Source organism: Nannospalax galili, unplaced genomic scaffold, assembly GCF_000622305.1.
Source record: "Nannospalax galili isolate Female #2095 unplaced genomic scaffold, S.galili_v1.0 scaffold1677, whole genome shotgun sequence".
In the NCBI taxonomy this organism is placed as follows: Eukaryota; Metazoa; Chordata; class Mammalia; order Rodentia; family Spalacidae; genus Nannospalax; species Nannospalax galili.
This window is the reverse complement of record NW_008339464.1, coordinates 434,156-448,231: the sequence shown is the minus strand read 5'-3', so window position 1 is coordinate 448,231 and position 14,076 is coordinate 434,156. Positions and strand designations below refer to the sequence as shown.

Below are 14,076 nucleotides of genomic sequence, written 5' to 3'. Positions count from 1 at the left end.
GGCCTTGAACTCACAGAGATCCGCCTGCCTCTGCCTCCCAAATGCTGGGACCACACCCGGCTCTTGTTTCATTTTAAGGTTTGGGGCAAAGACTCCAACTCCCAATCCTGCCTCAGCCACCAGAGTGCTAGATAACAGGTAATGTGCCATCAAGCCCAGTTCTACTATTTTGTTCTAATTAGTGAGTATAACCTCCCTGCCTGCTAACCCCCACCCCTAAAAAAAGCATACATGCATTAAACTATAGAAAAAAATTTATTCTTTTTTGGGGGGGGCAGGGGAGGTAATGGCAGTTTGAAAGAAGGGTTCATATAGCCCAGGCTGGCCATGAACACAACTTTGTAGCCAAAGTTAACCTTGAACTCCTGATCCTCCAGCCTCTGCCTCTCAAGGGCTAGGATTATAGGCATGAGTCATCATGCCCACTCAGAAAACCAATTTTTAAAAGCCTATTGTAAATAAGTGTTGGTACTTGGGGTATATAATATGCTCAGTAAGAACACATGAATGCAAGGCACTGGGTTCAATTCCTAGCAACACATCATGAAAGCAAATAAGCCTTATTCACTAAAAACTAAGAAAACTATGCTAGCACACATCACATCTACCCTCTATTTTTCTTACTTTTATAACTTGCAGGAATAAACCATACCTAATAAAACAGTACACTGGGACTAGCCTAATGCCTCATTCATTATGGGCAGATCTTTTACAACCAAATGTAGAACCAGAATTTAATCTACTAACTTTCCCTAGGAAATGAAAAAACGTCCTAATTCGAATTTTCATTTCGTATCTTGCAGCTGAATCCCTAACACAGATTAGAATTCCGTAGGTTTGGCTTAAACCTGCTTCTCTGCAGCAGAAATGTGAAACACGTCCTGTTAGTCCGTTAGATGGTCTCCACCTTTCCCAAAACGTCCCGTCACTGCGGATTCAAACTGGAAGGGTGAAAGTTTCTTCAAATGTTACGGTTGCCCTTTTTTGCCTTTAGATTTCGCAACTGAAACTCCCAAAAATCTCAGGGGCGTGCACATCAAACCCGGAGCCAGGTTACACACAGGCGAAACTGCAGCCTTGAATGCAGGGAGGGTGACTACCGGGCTTTCTGGTAATACTTTTACACGTCTTTCGTGGAAAGCGAATGAACTTGCTATAAAGCCAATTTAGGCCAGTTCTCTTATCTCCTAACATGGATGGGAGCGCGCGGGGTGGAAGGAGGAGGAGGGGAGCACCAACTTTCCCAGAACTTGTCAGCGCCTCAAGGTCGTTACGATTAAAATAACGATTAAAATAAAACTTTCACCTCGCAGGACGCTTCAGGACCCGGAACGTTCGCTTGAAACGTAAACACAGCATCCACCATGCCGCCGATCGCCCGAGCCCGCTTCCCGGCAGTGCCCGGCGTCCAGCCCTGTGCGGGGCGGAGCACCCCCACCCCCGTCTGGACCCCCACGACCGCGGTCCCCGGGGCTGCGGCTGGGGACGACGACGCCCAACTGGAGCCCCGGGCCGCGAACTCCTGAGCCCTGCAACGCGGCCCGGCCCGGCACGAGGAAGCGCGGCGGGGTGGCGGGTGCGGCACGGAGAAGGGCCGCGGGACACCGGGGACCTCACCTGCTCCTCTCGACGCCGCCGCTGCCATTCGCTGAGGGGACAACATGGAGCCTCCGCCTTCAGCAAAGCAGCAGAAGCGCAGACGAGAGGGGCGGGCGGGGACAGCCCCGGAGGAGGGGGAAAAGGCGGGGCCTGGGCTGGAGAAGAAACTGAGGAGGAGCGCGCCAAGGGGGAGCCCACGCGAGAGCCGACAACTTGTGGGCAAGGCCCGAGGGACAGCCCCGGGCGTGGCGAGGGCGGGGAAAAAAGCACGCGGCCGAGTCCCGCCAAGGCTCGCTGCGCGTGCGCGATCGGCGCTACCTGTGACAGCGTCCTGGAATCTGCTGTCCATTGGGAATTGTAGTCCGGCGCTGCCTGGGTCCGGGCCACACCCCCACCCCCACCCCCACGCTGTCTCCGTTCTTCGCACTCATTCGGGGCGGAGAAGACGCGGAGGACAGGGCGGGGCCGAGCAGGCCCTCCGACAACTGAACTACAATTCCCAGCAGGCCGTGCGGGAAGAGGAGAGCAGGGCCTTCCAGAGACCCCCCCCCAGCTCTCCGGCGCCTAGCTTGGAGACCTGGGCCCGGCACGGGGTTCCGGCCCAGAGTTCCCTCCCGGTTGGTCTGGTGTGGCCTGGTGCTCATCGCGGGACTACAGTGGTGGGCTGGAAGGAGGCCACAGCCCAGGATGACGTGAACGTTTTGGTGATTTTGACTTCACAAGGACAGCCAGCCCCTCGTGACTTCATTAGCGCCAGTATCATCATCCCCAATTCCTGCATTCGGCCAAGTATCACGTTCACCATTACATCCTAAAACCCAAAGTAAGAACGTTTTAAGGATCGGCCTGTGTGGCACTCGCTGGTAATGCCAAAACTCAGGAGGCCAAAGCAGGAAGATCAGGAGTTCGAGGCCAGCCTGGGCTGCATAATGAATTCCTGTCTCAGGTTAAAAAAGAAAAATTAAGCGTGACCTCTGCCAGTCTTTGGCCTGTCATTCCTCAACTTTTTGTAAACGTTTGGCTTTTATAGGACTTTATTTCAAAGCTGCTTTACAAGAAAATACTTTTATTTGCACTTGACATGTGATTGTGAAAATACAAGCTATCACAACTGAAGACTACAGCTTTTTTAGTTCTTATAGAGCCTACCAGATGGAGGCTAAGGGAAGCTAAGGCGTCCACATCCTGCCTTCACCACCACTTGCCTCCCTTTGTTTCGTTTTAGATAGCAATTCCTCTTCTGCTGTCACAGCCTACCCACGACCTCCCTCCTACTTCCTCTGAACCCAGCCAAAAGCTATCTTTTACTTACTAAGTGATTAAACCAGAGGTGAAGCAGGAAAGAGAATTCTACCTTATCACTCTTAAAAATTTAAGCATTGCGGGGCGTTGTGGTACACACCTGTAGTCCCAGCACTTGGGAGGCAGAGGCAGGCAGATTTCTGACTTCGAGGCCTACCTGGTCTACATAGTGAATTCCAGGTCAGCTGGGGTTACAGGGAGACCCTGACTCAAAAAGATGAAAAAAAAAAAAAAAATTTAAGTCTCGTTTTCTCGTTTTTAGAGAAAACTACTCCTTTCTGGTCTCCCAAACTCTCAAGACTGTTTGGATATTGTCTAGGTTTTAGATTTAAACCATGACAATCTTGAGTCAGCAGCGGTGATCACCCATAGAAGCTCATGAGACTAGACCTTATTCCCCAGGGAAGGGGTGGGGCATATTCAGGAGTCTTGGGAAGCTCCTCAGAGACCCCACTCCTCCCAAGGTTATATGAGAGATGGAAGGCTGACTAGAAGGGAGGACTCATCCATTACTGCAGCTGCCCACAGGTGGCCCAGGAAACTCCACTGGAGCAGCTACCAGTCATCCAGGCCTCAGTTGAGATCCTGCATATGGATAGCGCATAATTTGCCCTGGGAACTTCCCAGTGATCTAACTGCCTTTGACTCACCTGTGCACACATAGCAGTCCCAGTAAACTCACTGGTTCACCAAGCTGGATTAGGTGGAATTTTTTTCTATGGTTTGATGGTGTGCTCATTCTCCTCCACACCCCACTTCCCTCTCTGATGAATAGGCCTTTCTTTCCATCCCCCAAAGAAACAGTCACACAACATAGGCCAACTTGAGCCAGCAAGAAACTAGAAGTGAGCATCAGGACAAGACATGAATTCAGAAGACAGTACCTACAAGGTATGACCCAGTTTCATCATGTGGCATGCTCAGAAAGAAAGGGTGAGAAGTCAATGACTTGGCATAATTGCGAACTGATTGTGTAAATACTTAAAATCTCCCATATATCCTAACTTTCCCCTTTCCTGAAAAATATTTCTTTCTTTTTCTTTTTTTTTTTTTTGGTCTTTTTGAGACAGGGTATGCCTGCTGGCCTGAAACTCACTATGTAGACCAGGCTGATCTTGATCTTCCCTCTGCCTCCCAAATGCTGGGATTAAAGGCATGCACCACCACACCCAGCCCTCCTTTTTTATTTTTTAAGATTAATTGGGGGGCTGGAGAAATAGCTTAGCAGTTAAGAGCACTGGCTGCCTGCCCTTGCAGAAGACCCAGGTTGGGTTCCCAAGACCCATGTGTTGGCTAACGACCCTCTGTAACTCCAGTTCCAGAGGATGTAATGCCCTCTTGTGACCTCTGTAGTCATAGCAAACTCCTAATGCACTTACATACAGGTAAAATGCACACTAAAAGAATTAAAATAATTTTTTTTAATTTATTTAGGCCCGTGTGGTGGCATACACCTTTAATCCCAGCACATAGAGGGCAGAAGTAGGCGGTTCTCTGTGATATTGAAGCCAGCTTAGGCTGTATATCAAGTTGTAGGCTAGCTGGGACTACAGGGAGACCATGTCTCTAAAAACGAAAAATTATAGTCATCGGGGCTGGAGAGATGGCTCAGGAGTTAAGAACACTGACTGTTCTTGCAGAACACCTGGGTTGAATCCCAGCACCCACATGGCAGCTAACAACTGTCCATAACTCCAGTTCCAGGGGATCTGACAGCCTCTTCTGTCCTCCACGGACATTGCATGACGCAAGTGCACTTACCTACATGCAGGCAATACACACATACACATAAAATAAAAATAATAAAAAAAATTTTTTAAAGAATTATTTAATTTCCAGGCTGGAAAGATGGCTCAGTGGCTAAGAGCACTGACTGCTGTTCCAGAGGACCCAGGCTCTGTTCCCAACACCCACACAATGGCTAACAGCCTTGTGTAACTCCAGTTCCAGGAATCAGACACCTTCTGGCCTCCACAGGCATTGCACAACACAGGCAAAACATGCTAAACACTGACACATAAAAATAATAAATAAAAATGTTTTGGGCCGGGTGTGGTGGTGCACCACTATTAATCCCAGCACTCGAGAGGCAGGAGGATCTCTGTGAGTGCAAGGCCAGCCTGGTCTACATAGTGAGTTCCAGGACAGCTGGGGCTACAGGGAGACCCTGTCTCAAAAAAAATCCAAAAAAAAATGTTTTAAGTTATTTAATTTCAGTTATGTATATGTATCTGTATGTGGGTATGTGCACATGAGTGCAGGTGCCCATGGAGACCAGAGGCATCAGATGCCCTGGGGCCAGAGTGCTGGGAACCAAACGACTCTTCGGCAAAAGCATCAGGCACTCTGAACCTCGGAGCCATCTTTCCAGCCCCTCTAACTTTTTGAGAGGTAGGCTGTCTCATGTTTCTGGCACTGCACTTTATGTACAGGCTTCCTGCAGACTGTCCTGTCCCCAGCTCCTATCTTGCTATAGAAGTGCTGGGATTACAGACTCCTGCCACTATATCCAGCTTTTTTTTGAAGGTGAGTTCTGGGGATCAAACCCAGGTAACCAGTCTGGACAACAAGCATTTTTAGATGCTGAGTCACCTCTCCACCCCTGAACTGCATTTTCCTATCAGTCATCTTACGGTCAGATTCATGGTTTGCATTCCATTTTATCTCTCCCCACATATTGCAAATTCCAAATGGAGAATTTTTGTCTGTTTGGAACAAAATATCTATAGCCTCCATGCCTCAAACACTGCCACCAGGTAGCAAGTAGACATTGAAATGGTTGCATTAATAAAGAAGGTGTGTGTTACACTTAACTGCTCACTCAGTTTCTGGTTCCTTTAATGTTACATACCTAACTTTTGCTATGAAACAAAATACACTGTTCGATTTTAACAACTCCCAATGACAGTTACTGAAATCCATCCTGTGAGGACGTGACTAGCAAGTACTGGCATTAGATCTGCCCCAAATACAGCATCATCAAGGTCATTGTCAGCACATTGGTGTTCATCATACTTTGAAGAAGGTTTTGGCATTTGACACAACACAGCACAAACGTCAGGTAGGTTTTAGGACTGCTCATGGCTTGGAACGCAATCCCTGTCAAGGAAAAGCATGTCCTTGCACATCCAAGGTCATCAAAACAGCAGAAGTTCAAAATACTAAACATTGACACAGCCTGCCGCTGGGCTTCTCACATTAAACCGAGTCACATGGCATGAAAGCTTAAGCTTTCCTTGTGGTTTTCTAGAAGGTGTCAGACACTTTTGAGTGATTCAGGCCACTGGATTGGAGGCCAGAATGATTGACATTAAATCTTGTCTCTGATGCTCACTAGCCATGCAAAATTGGGTGAGTAAATCAACCTCACTGAGCCTGTTTCATCAGCTACAAAATAATCATAATACCCACAGAGTTTTAGGTTAAATGAGAAGTGTTTGCCACTGATGACTGATAATATCGTTAGTCCTCAAATACTGGTGATCATATTCATCCTAAAAAAGCAAAACAAAGTCATCAAGATAATCATGTATTTTATGAAGCATAAAGACAGCAAAATTGTTTTCTTCAATGAGCACTGTAACTCAGTTTCCAAAGCTTCCCCAAAATAGGACATTTGTTGTGTTTCAAGCACTGTGCTAGGCAGTAATGCTGCACAGGACACATTCCTGTCTTCCAAAGACTCCTAGACTTGTAGGGTAAACAGCCAAGAAGTGTCATTCCCTGTGACACAGTTTGACCTCTTAGCACCCACTTACAGGATCAGTTTGAACAAGATAGACTTCCATCCCTGGAAACCACTTAAATACCCACTGAGAGGGGGCTGCTGGGTGAAGCTTAATGCACTTAATGCACTTATCTAGCATGCTTGAAGCATCACCCCACACATACACACACACACACAAAGCCTGTCTGGACTGGAGATTTGCTTAGTGGTAGAGCACATGCTTCACATGTAGGATGACAGGTTTGATTCCCAAGCACCAGCACCACAAAATAACAAATAAATAAACAAATAAATAAATATGGGCACCTTAATTTGCTTGTCTATCAAATAGGGTGAAAATAGTCAACTCTATTTCATGGGGTGCTAGAAAATTGAATTAGTCTCTGAATAAAAAGAAAGAAGAAAGAAAGGAGGGAGAGAGGGAGGGAGGAATGGAGGGAGGGAGGGAAAAAAAGTGGATGATATAGATTTGCTACATTGACCTTTGTAGATATTTGTATACACTACCTTTCTTTCTTTCTTTCTTTCTTATTTATTTATTTATTTTGGTCTTTTTCAGACAGGGTCTCCCTGTAGCCCCAACTCTCCTGGAATTCATTATGTAGACCAGGCTGGCTTTGAACTCACAGAGATCCTCCTGCCTCTGCCTCCGGAGTGCTGGGATTAAAGACATGCGCCACCACACCCGGCTTATTATTTTTATTTTATGTGTATGCATGTATTGCCTGCATGTAGGTAAGTGCACCCATGTCATGCAATGCTCACGGAGGTCAGAAGAGGCTGTCGGATCCCCTGGGACTGGAGATATGAACAGTTGTTAGCTGCCATGTGGGTGTTGGGATTCGAACCCGGGTCTGCTGCAAGAACAGCCAGTGTTCTTAACTGCTGAGCCATCTCTCCAGTCCCTGGCCTCAAATTTTTTAAATTTATTTTTACACCAGAAGATTTTAGCCATGGTTGCCTAACTGTAGCTACTTACATGGAAGAGGTTAGTGATAAAACTTTCCAGTAGTCATGTACCACAGAATGACTTTTCAGCCAACAACAGACTGACTATGCAACAGTGATCCCAGAAGATTATAATGGAGCTGAAAAATTCCTTTCACCTGGTGATGTGAGTGTCCTTCCTAACTTTGTAGCACAAGTCAAATCACTCATGTGCTTGAGCTGATGTAAACACACCTAAGGGCTTCCAGGTCTGTGAAAGTATTGCACATGTGTAGTTAATAATACTCTGTAATGATAAATGCTGTGTTATTGGTTCGTGTCTTTACTACACTATATTTTAATGCTCTTTCAGCGTCTGCTGTTTCTACTTATAAGACAGAAGCAAGGGTACATGTTACACTGGAAGCCATTTCTTACATCTTGTGTTTAGCAAAGTCTGATTGCATCAGGAGTCATACGGGCAATCCCACAGAGGTTTCTGAAACCGTGCTCCATGTTCCCACAAGAATTAAACTGCCTAATGATTCAGTTCTCTGAGTGCATCCCTGCCACTAAGCAGCTCATAGTTGTGTGTATACTTTTTCCTTCAGTGCCGGGATCAAATCCAGGACTTGCTATACCACTGAGCCACACTGCAGCCCTCTATACACTTTTGATTATATATGTGCATGTATGCATACATATGAAGGACATGTGAATGCAGTATTTTGTTTTATGTATTTTCAGATGACCTGTGTAGCCAAGGTTGGCCTTGAATTCAAAATCCTCCTGCCTCTCCTACCAAGTTCTGGGGATATTTATATGCACCACAATGCTTGGCCTCAAATTTTTAAAATTTTTTTTTGCTCAAATTTTTAAAATTTATTTTTGCTAAGCATTCACCCTACTATTGGGATACATGCCTAGCCAATTCAAATGTTTTAAGTATTTTTCTTCCGTAATTCAAGGGGAAAAATGGGAAAGGGCCAGGCATGTATAGCTCAGTAATAGAGCTCATGTTCAGCCTGTCCAAGGCCCTAGGTTCAATCCCCAACAGAGGGAGGAAAGAAAATGAGATGAGAACCTATCTGTGAAATGCCGGTCCCATGAAGACAGACAGGGCAGTGGAAGAGGCCTGGTGTAGTGAGAGTGCTCAGCAGAGCTCTCCAGAGATGCCTGTGCCAGGTTCCGCTACAAACGGCGAGAAAGCTGAACACACCTGTGCAGAAAGATACCAGCTCTTCCCTCAACGCACAAGGAATCTACTCAGCGTGGCTCAAGGACCTGAAGGTAAACCTGAAGCTGAAATTACTACAAGAAGCTGGGTGTGGTGGCTCCTGCCTGTGATCTCAATACTCGGGAGGCTGAGTCAAGAAACTGCCATGAGTTCAGAGCCAGCCTGGAGTATACCATGAGTTCCATGTCCTGCTGGGCTAAAGAGGGAGAGCCTATCTAAAAGAAAGAAAAGAAAAAGAGAGCCTGCTACAAGAAAGCAAGGGAAAATGCCAGATGCTGGAGTGCACTGTTTGGGGATAGGATTACAAAGACAAAGAAGACAAAAGTAAAAAATAAATAAGAGCTGGAGAGATGGCTCAGTGGTTAAGAGCACTGACTGCTCTTGCAGAAGACCCGGTTTCGATTCCCAGCACCCACTTGGAGGCTACAAACCATCCTTAACTCCAGTTCCAGGAGGATCTGAAGACCTCTTCTGACCTCTGTGGGAGATCATACATACAGGCAATACACTCATACACATAAAAATAATAAATAAATAGATAAATAAAATATTTTAAAAAATAATAAATAAGCCAGGCATGGTGGCGCACACCTTTAATCCCAGCACTTGGGAGGCAGAGGCAGGCGGATTTCTGTGAGTTCGAGGCCAGCCTGGTCTACAGAGTGAGTTCCAGGCAGCTGGAGCTACAGGGAGACCCTGTCTCAAAAAGACCAGAAAAATAAAATAAATAAATAATAAATAAAGCTGGGTGTGGTGGCGCACACCTTTAATCCCAGCACTTGGGAGGCAGAGACAGGCGGATCTCCGTGAGTTTTGAGGCCAGGCTGGTCTACATATCGAGTTCCAGGTCAGCTGGAGCCTACAGGGAGACCCTGTCTCAAAAAACCAAACTAATAATAAGAAATAGGATCCTATTAACATAAGGAGCACTTATGACTTTTACACAGAAAAGGAAACTATAAACAGAGCTTAGAGACAACATACAGACAGAGAGAAAAGTTGCAAACAATTCATTCAACAATGGATTAAGATAAGGAATTTAAAATACTGAACATCTCACCCTAACAATCCAATTTAAAACATGAGCTAGGGGCTGGGCATATGGCTGCCAAGGAGTGCTTGCCTAGCATGCACAAAGTCCTGGGTTCAATACCCAATATGACATAAACCAGGAGTGGTGGCCCACACCTGTAATCCCAGTAATTGGAAGGTAGAGATGGGGGGAAGGTGTCAGAAGTTCAAGATAGTTCTGTTAGATAGTTTTAGGCCAGCCCCTGTCTCAAAATAAAATACCTAAAAGGCAGGCAGATTGCTTGAGTTTGAGACATAGTCTACAGTTTGAGATGCTATCTCAAAAACATGAAACATAGTCGGGCGTGGTGGCGCACCCCTTTAGTACCACACTTGGGAGGCAGAGGCAGACGGATCTCTGTGAGATCAAAGCCAGCCTGGTCTACATGGCAAGTTCCAGGCCAGCCAGGGCTACAGGGAGACTCTGTCCCAAAAAACTAACTAACAAACAAAAACAACAAAAAATGAAACAGGGTAGACATATAGCTCAGGAGTTAGTTAAGAACAAATACTTGTCTCCCAGAAGACCCAAATTTGGATCTCAGCACCCACATCAGGCAACTCGCAAATCCCAGTAACTCTAACTCCAGGGGATCCAACTTCGGTCTCTGAGGGATCCCACATACACACAGACACATACCCATACATATAATTAAAAATAAAAGGTGTGGTGGCACATACCTTTACTCCCAGCACTTGGGAGGCAGAGGCAGGCAGATCTCTATGAGATTGGGGCCAACCTGGTCTACATAGTGAGTTCTAGGCCAGCTGGGGCTAGCTGGGGCTTGGTCTTTTTGAGACAGGGTCTCCCTGTAGCCCCAGCTGGCCTGGAACTCACTATAGACCAGGCTGACCTCAAACTCTCAGCCTGTCTCTGCCTCCCGAGTGCTGGGATTAAAGGTGTGCGCCACCAGGCCAGGCTAATAATAATAGTTCTTAAAAAGACACAAAACACCAACAAAAACATGCTACAGACCTTAAAAGATGTTTCTCAGAGGAACATAAACAAATGGCTAACAAGTAAATGAAAAGATGCTCAAAACCACCAGTCATCAGGGAAATGCAAATTAAAACCACAATGATGTCATCTCATTTCAGAATGGCTATATCAAAAAGACAAAAATATCCTGGCCTGGTGAGGCAGACCCATAATCTCTGCAAATCAAGAGGCTGAGGCAGGAGGATTGCAAGTTCAAGGTCAGCCTGAGCAACACAATAAGACTCCATCTCAAAGCAAACCAACAAAAAAAAATGAAATTAAAAAAGGCTAAGGAAATAGTTCAGTGGTAGAGTGCCTGCCTAGCATGTGAGAGGCCCTGAGTTTAACCCCCAGTACTAGAAAAAAAGGAAAAAGAAAAAGAAATGAACATGGAACTATTTGGTAGAAATGCAACTTGGTGCAACTGTGATGGAAACTATGTGAAGATCCCTTAAAAAGAAAGAACTGGGGCTGGAGAGACGGCTCTGTGGTTAAGAGCACTTGTTCTAGCAGCAGATCTGAATCCAGTTTCCAGCACCCGCAATCATCTATAACTCCAGTTTCCAGGGAACCAAACACCCTTTTCTGGCCTTGTTGGGTCCCAGGCATACATGTGGTGTACATACATGCACACATATATACATATAGGCAAACAATCATACACATAAGAAAAATGAAAAAAAATTTTATTCTTTGTACATGTGTGTGAGCAAGCCATGGCATGCATGTGGAGGCCAGAGGACAATTTTCTGAGTTAGTTCTTTCTTCCACCTTTATGTAGGCTCTGGGGATCAAATCAGCTTTACCCACTGAGCCATCTCACCAGCCCTACCACATACTCATGGAAATTAAAGTCAATTTCACAGAGAAATAGAGTGGATTAGTTGCTAGAGACTGAAAAGGGCAAGGGGGAGAGAGGATGTGAAGAAGTAGTTAAATAATGTATAGCACTATCCTCTGAGCATAACAGTCACCAATATCATCAGAGCAAGGGACCACCCAAGATTGGACTTGTTGAGGTTCCCTCACAGGAGGAGGTAGAAAGATCACTGGACCCTCACCCGGGACTTCAGCCAATCCCTCCTGCACACAACCACTAGAACATGGGCCTGACACTTTAAGACAGTGGTCACTCCTAAAAGGCCAGATCCCGCAGCCTGAAGACATCAGGCCACACCTCCTTGCATCTCTTCTTGTGATGGAGCGTTAAGATGCAATCTGTGCTGTGACTTGACAGTTCCTAATTTATGGTACCTGGCTTGTTTGTGCTCTTTGTATGGACCTTATGTTGACCTAATTCACATGGTGGGAAACTTCCACTAGCCCCCTCCCCACAACTTATGAGTCACATATTTTCCTTTTTCCAGGAAATTACTCTGGGAACTTCTCTGAAAAGACTTTTCTGTCCACCCGCCACCATCCCTCTCATGAACTCTTTCCACCCCCCAACCTGTCTCTCCGTCCCTATCTCTTATTCTCACTTTTTTTTTTTAAAGTAAACTTTTCTTTAATGGCTATAGAAAGGAGGTGTTTTTGTTTTCTTCTTCAGTACATCTGGTTCCGGCAGCAAGTGGCAGTATGCATTAAAGCACTGGGCCCTGGAAACCTGCACTTTCTGTTTGTGTGTCGCTTGAAACAGAGACCAGACACATGGAAAAATAATTGTTCTAAATGCCTTCAATACCTCTCCCTCCCCAAAGTCACAATGTATTAACTTAAAATCCTTCTTGGTGATGGTATTTTTACAATTATTTTTCTTCAGTGACACTGGATGCTTTGAAATTTCTCTAAAAGAGAATCAACAAAAATGCAAAGAAATTTTCTGAGGTCCAATTTTCGCTTCACATTCACCAAGTAACAAAATAGCAGCTCTATGTGGTAACGAAATAAAATTCAGTTCCTTCCTGTTAGTTTTTAACCATGTTTACATTAAATCAAATTTAGCTGGATTTCCAAAAAGAAAATATTAGTTGCCACATATTTTAGAACATTAAGAAAACATTACATACATATAATTAGTTTTTATCTTAAAAAAAAATCACCCATATATATGTGTATATATTTATGTATCTTACCTTCACTGAAGTCCATTTTTTTCTGGCTAGATGTGAGAAATAAGATTACGGGACCAATGCTGGCTTCATTTCTTTATGAGCATTAATTGGGGGTCCTTTTTCATTCAGTGTGACTGCAGCATTTGTATAATAACCACATGTGCTGGACAGCTTTAGTGTCAACTTGACACACCTGGGTTGAGGGAGCCTCAACTGGGGGATTTCCTCTATTGGACTGGCCTGTGGCCATGTCTGAGGGGCATCTTCTTGATGAGTGATGTGGGAGGGCCCAGCCCACTGTGGGTGGTGCCACCCCTGGGCAGGTGGGCCTGTGTTGCATAAGAAAGCAGGCTGAGCAGGGGTCAGGAGAGCAAGCCAGTAAGCAGCATTCCTCCATGGCCTGTGCTCCAGCTCCTGCCTCCAGGTTCCTGCCCTGAGTTCCTACCTTGGGCTCCCGGATGAACTGCGACCTGGGAGATGTAAGCTGAATAAACCCTTTCCTCCCCACGTTGGTAGTGGTCAGAGTGTTTTGTCACAGCAATGGAGAAACAAACTAGGACACCACACAAAAGGCAATAAAAGAACAGCTACTGAAGAGGCTTCTGCCAGGAAGCTCATGTTTGAAGTTAGACTCCACCAAAGTGGCACTACGGCATTGTAGGCATTGAATTTTTGTTTTCTTCTTTCAAGTTTGTCAGTTCTGTACTATTATTTCCCTCTAGCAGGACAGTATGTCATCACAGGGTAAGTAAGGCTGAGAGACCACTTGCAGTAGCTCGAAGTAACACGGTGGACTTAATTCTCAAGAGCTGATATAAACCATCGTGAACAGTAGTCAACTAGAGCCACATTTGGTCACAATGAAATATTTCCAAAAGCACTTTGCTACTATGTTTCCTTCTTCCTAACTGATTTTATGTTAACCTTAGTAAAATTATAGCAAATAAGATTGCAAAGATTTTTTGTAACGTGTTTTTAAGGGACTGCTATATTCAAATGAATATATTTCAATTTGCAAAATGCCATTAGTAATGTCCTTTCTATAAACATGGTTGACAAAATAAAAAAAGGCACAGAGGGGGCTAATGTTTCAATTTCAGTGAAGAGTACCAAAGCACGCGCCATGTATCGTTCATGAAGAAAAGCTGACAAAAATATTCAGCAATTCATGCACAACTTG

General features: G+C 45.2%; 1 protein-coding gene across 1 annotated transcript in view; it reads right to left on the bottom strand.

Moving 5' to 3' along the window:
• Atl3 (atlastin GTPase 3) overlaps positions 1-1,746 on the bottom strand; it is a 54,745-nt gene extending 52,999 nt beyond the window's left edge. The window contains exon 1 of the mRNA XM_008834193.3: positions 1,618-1,746. Coding sequence (XP_008832415.1) covers positions 1,618-1,663 — 46 coding nt within the window. The 5' untranslated portion in view covers positions 1,664-1,746. The remainder of the gene's footprint in view (positions 1-1,617) is intronic.
• Positions 1,747-14,076: the final 12,330 nt, after the last annotated feature.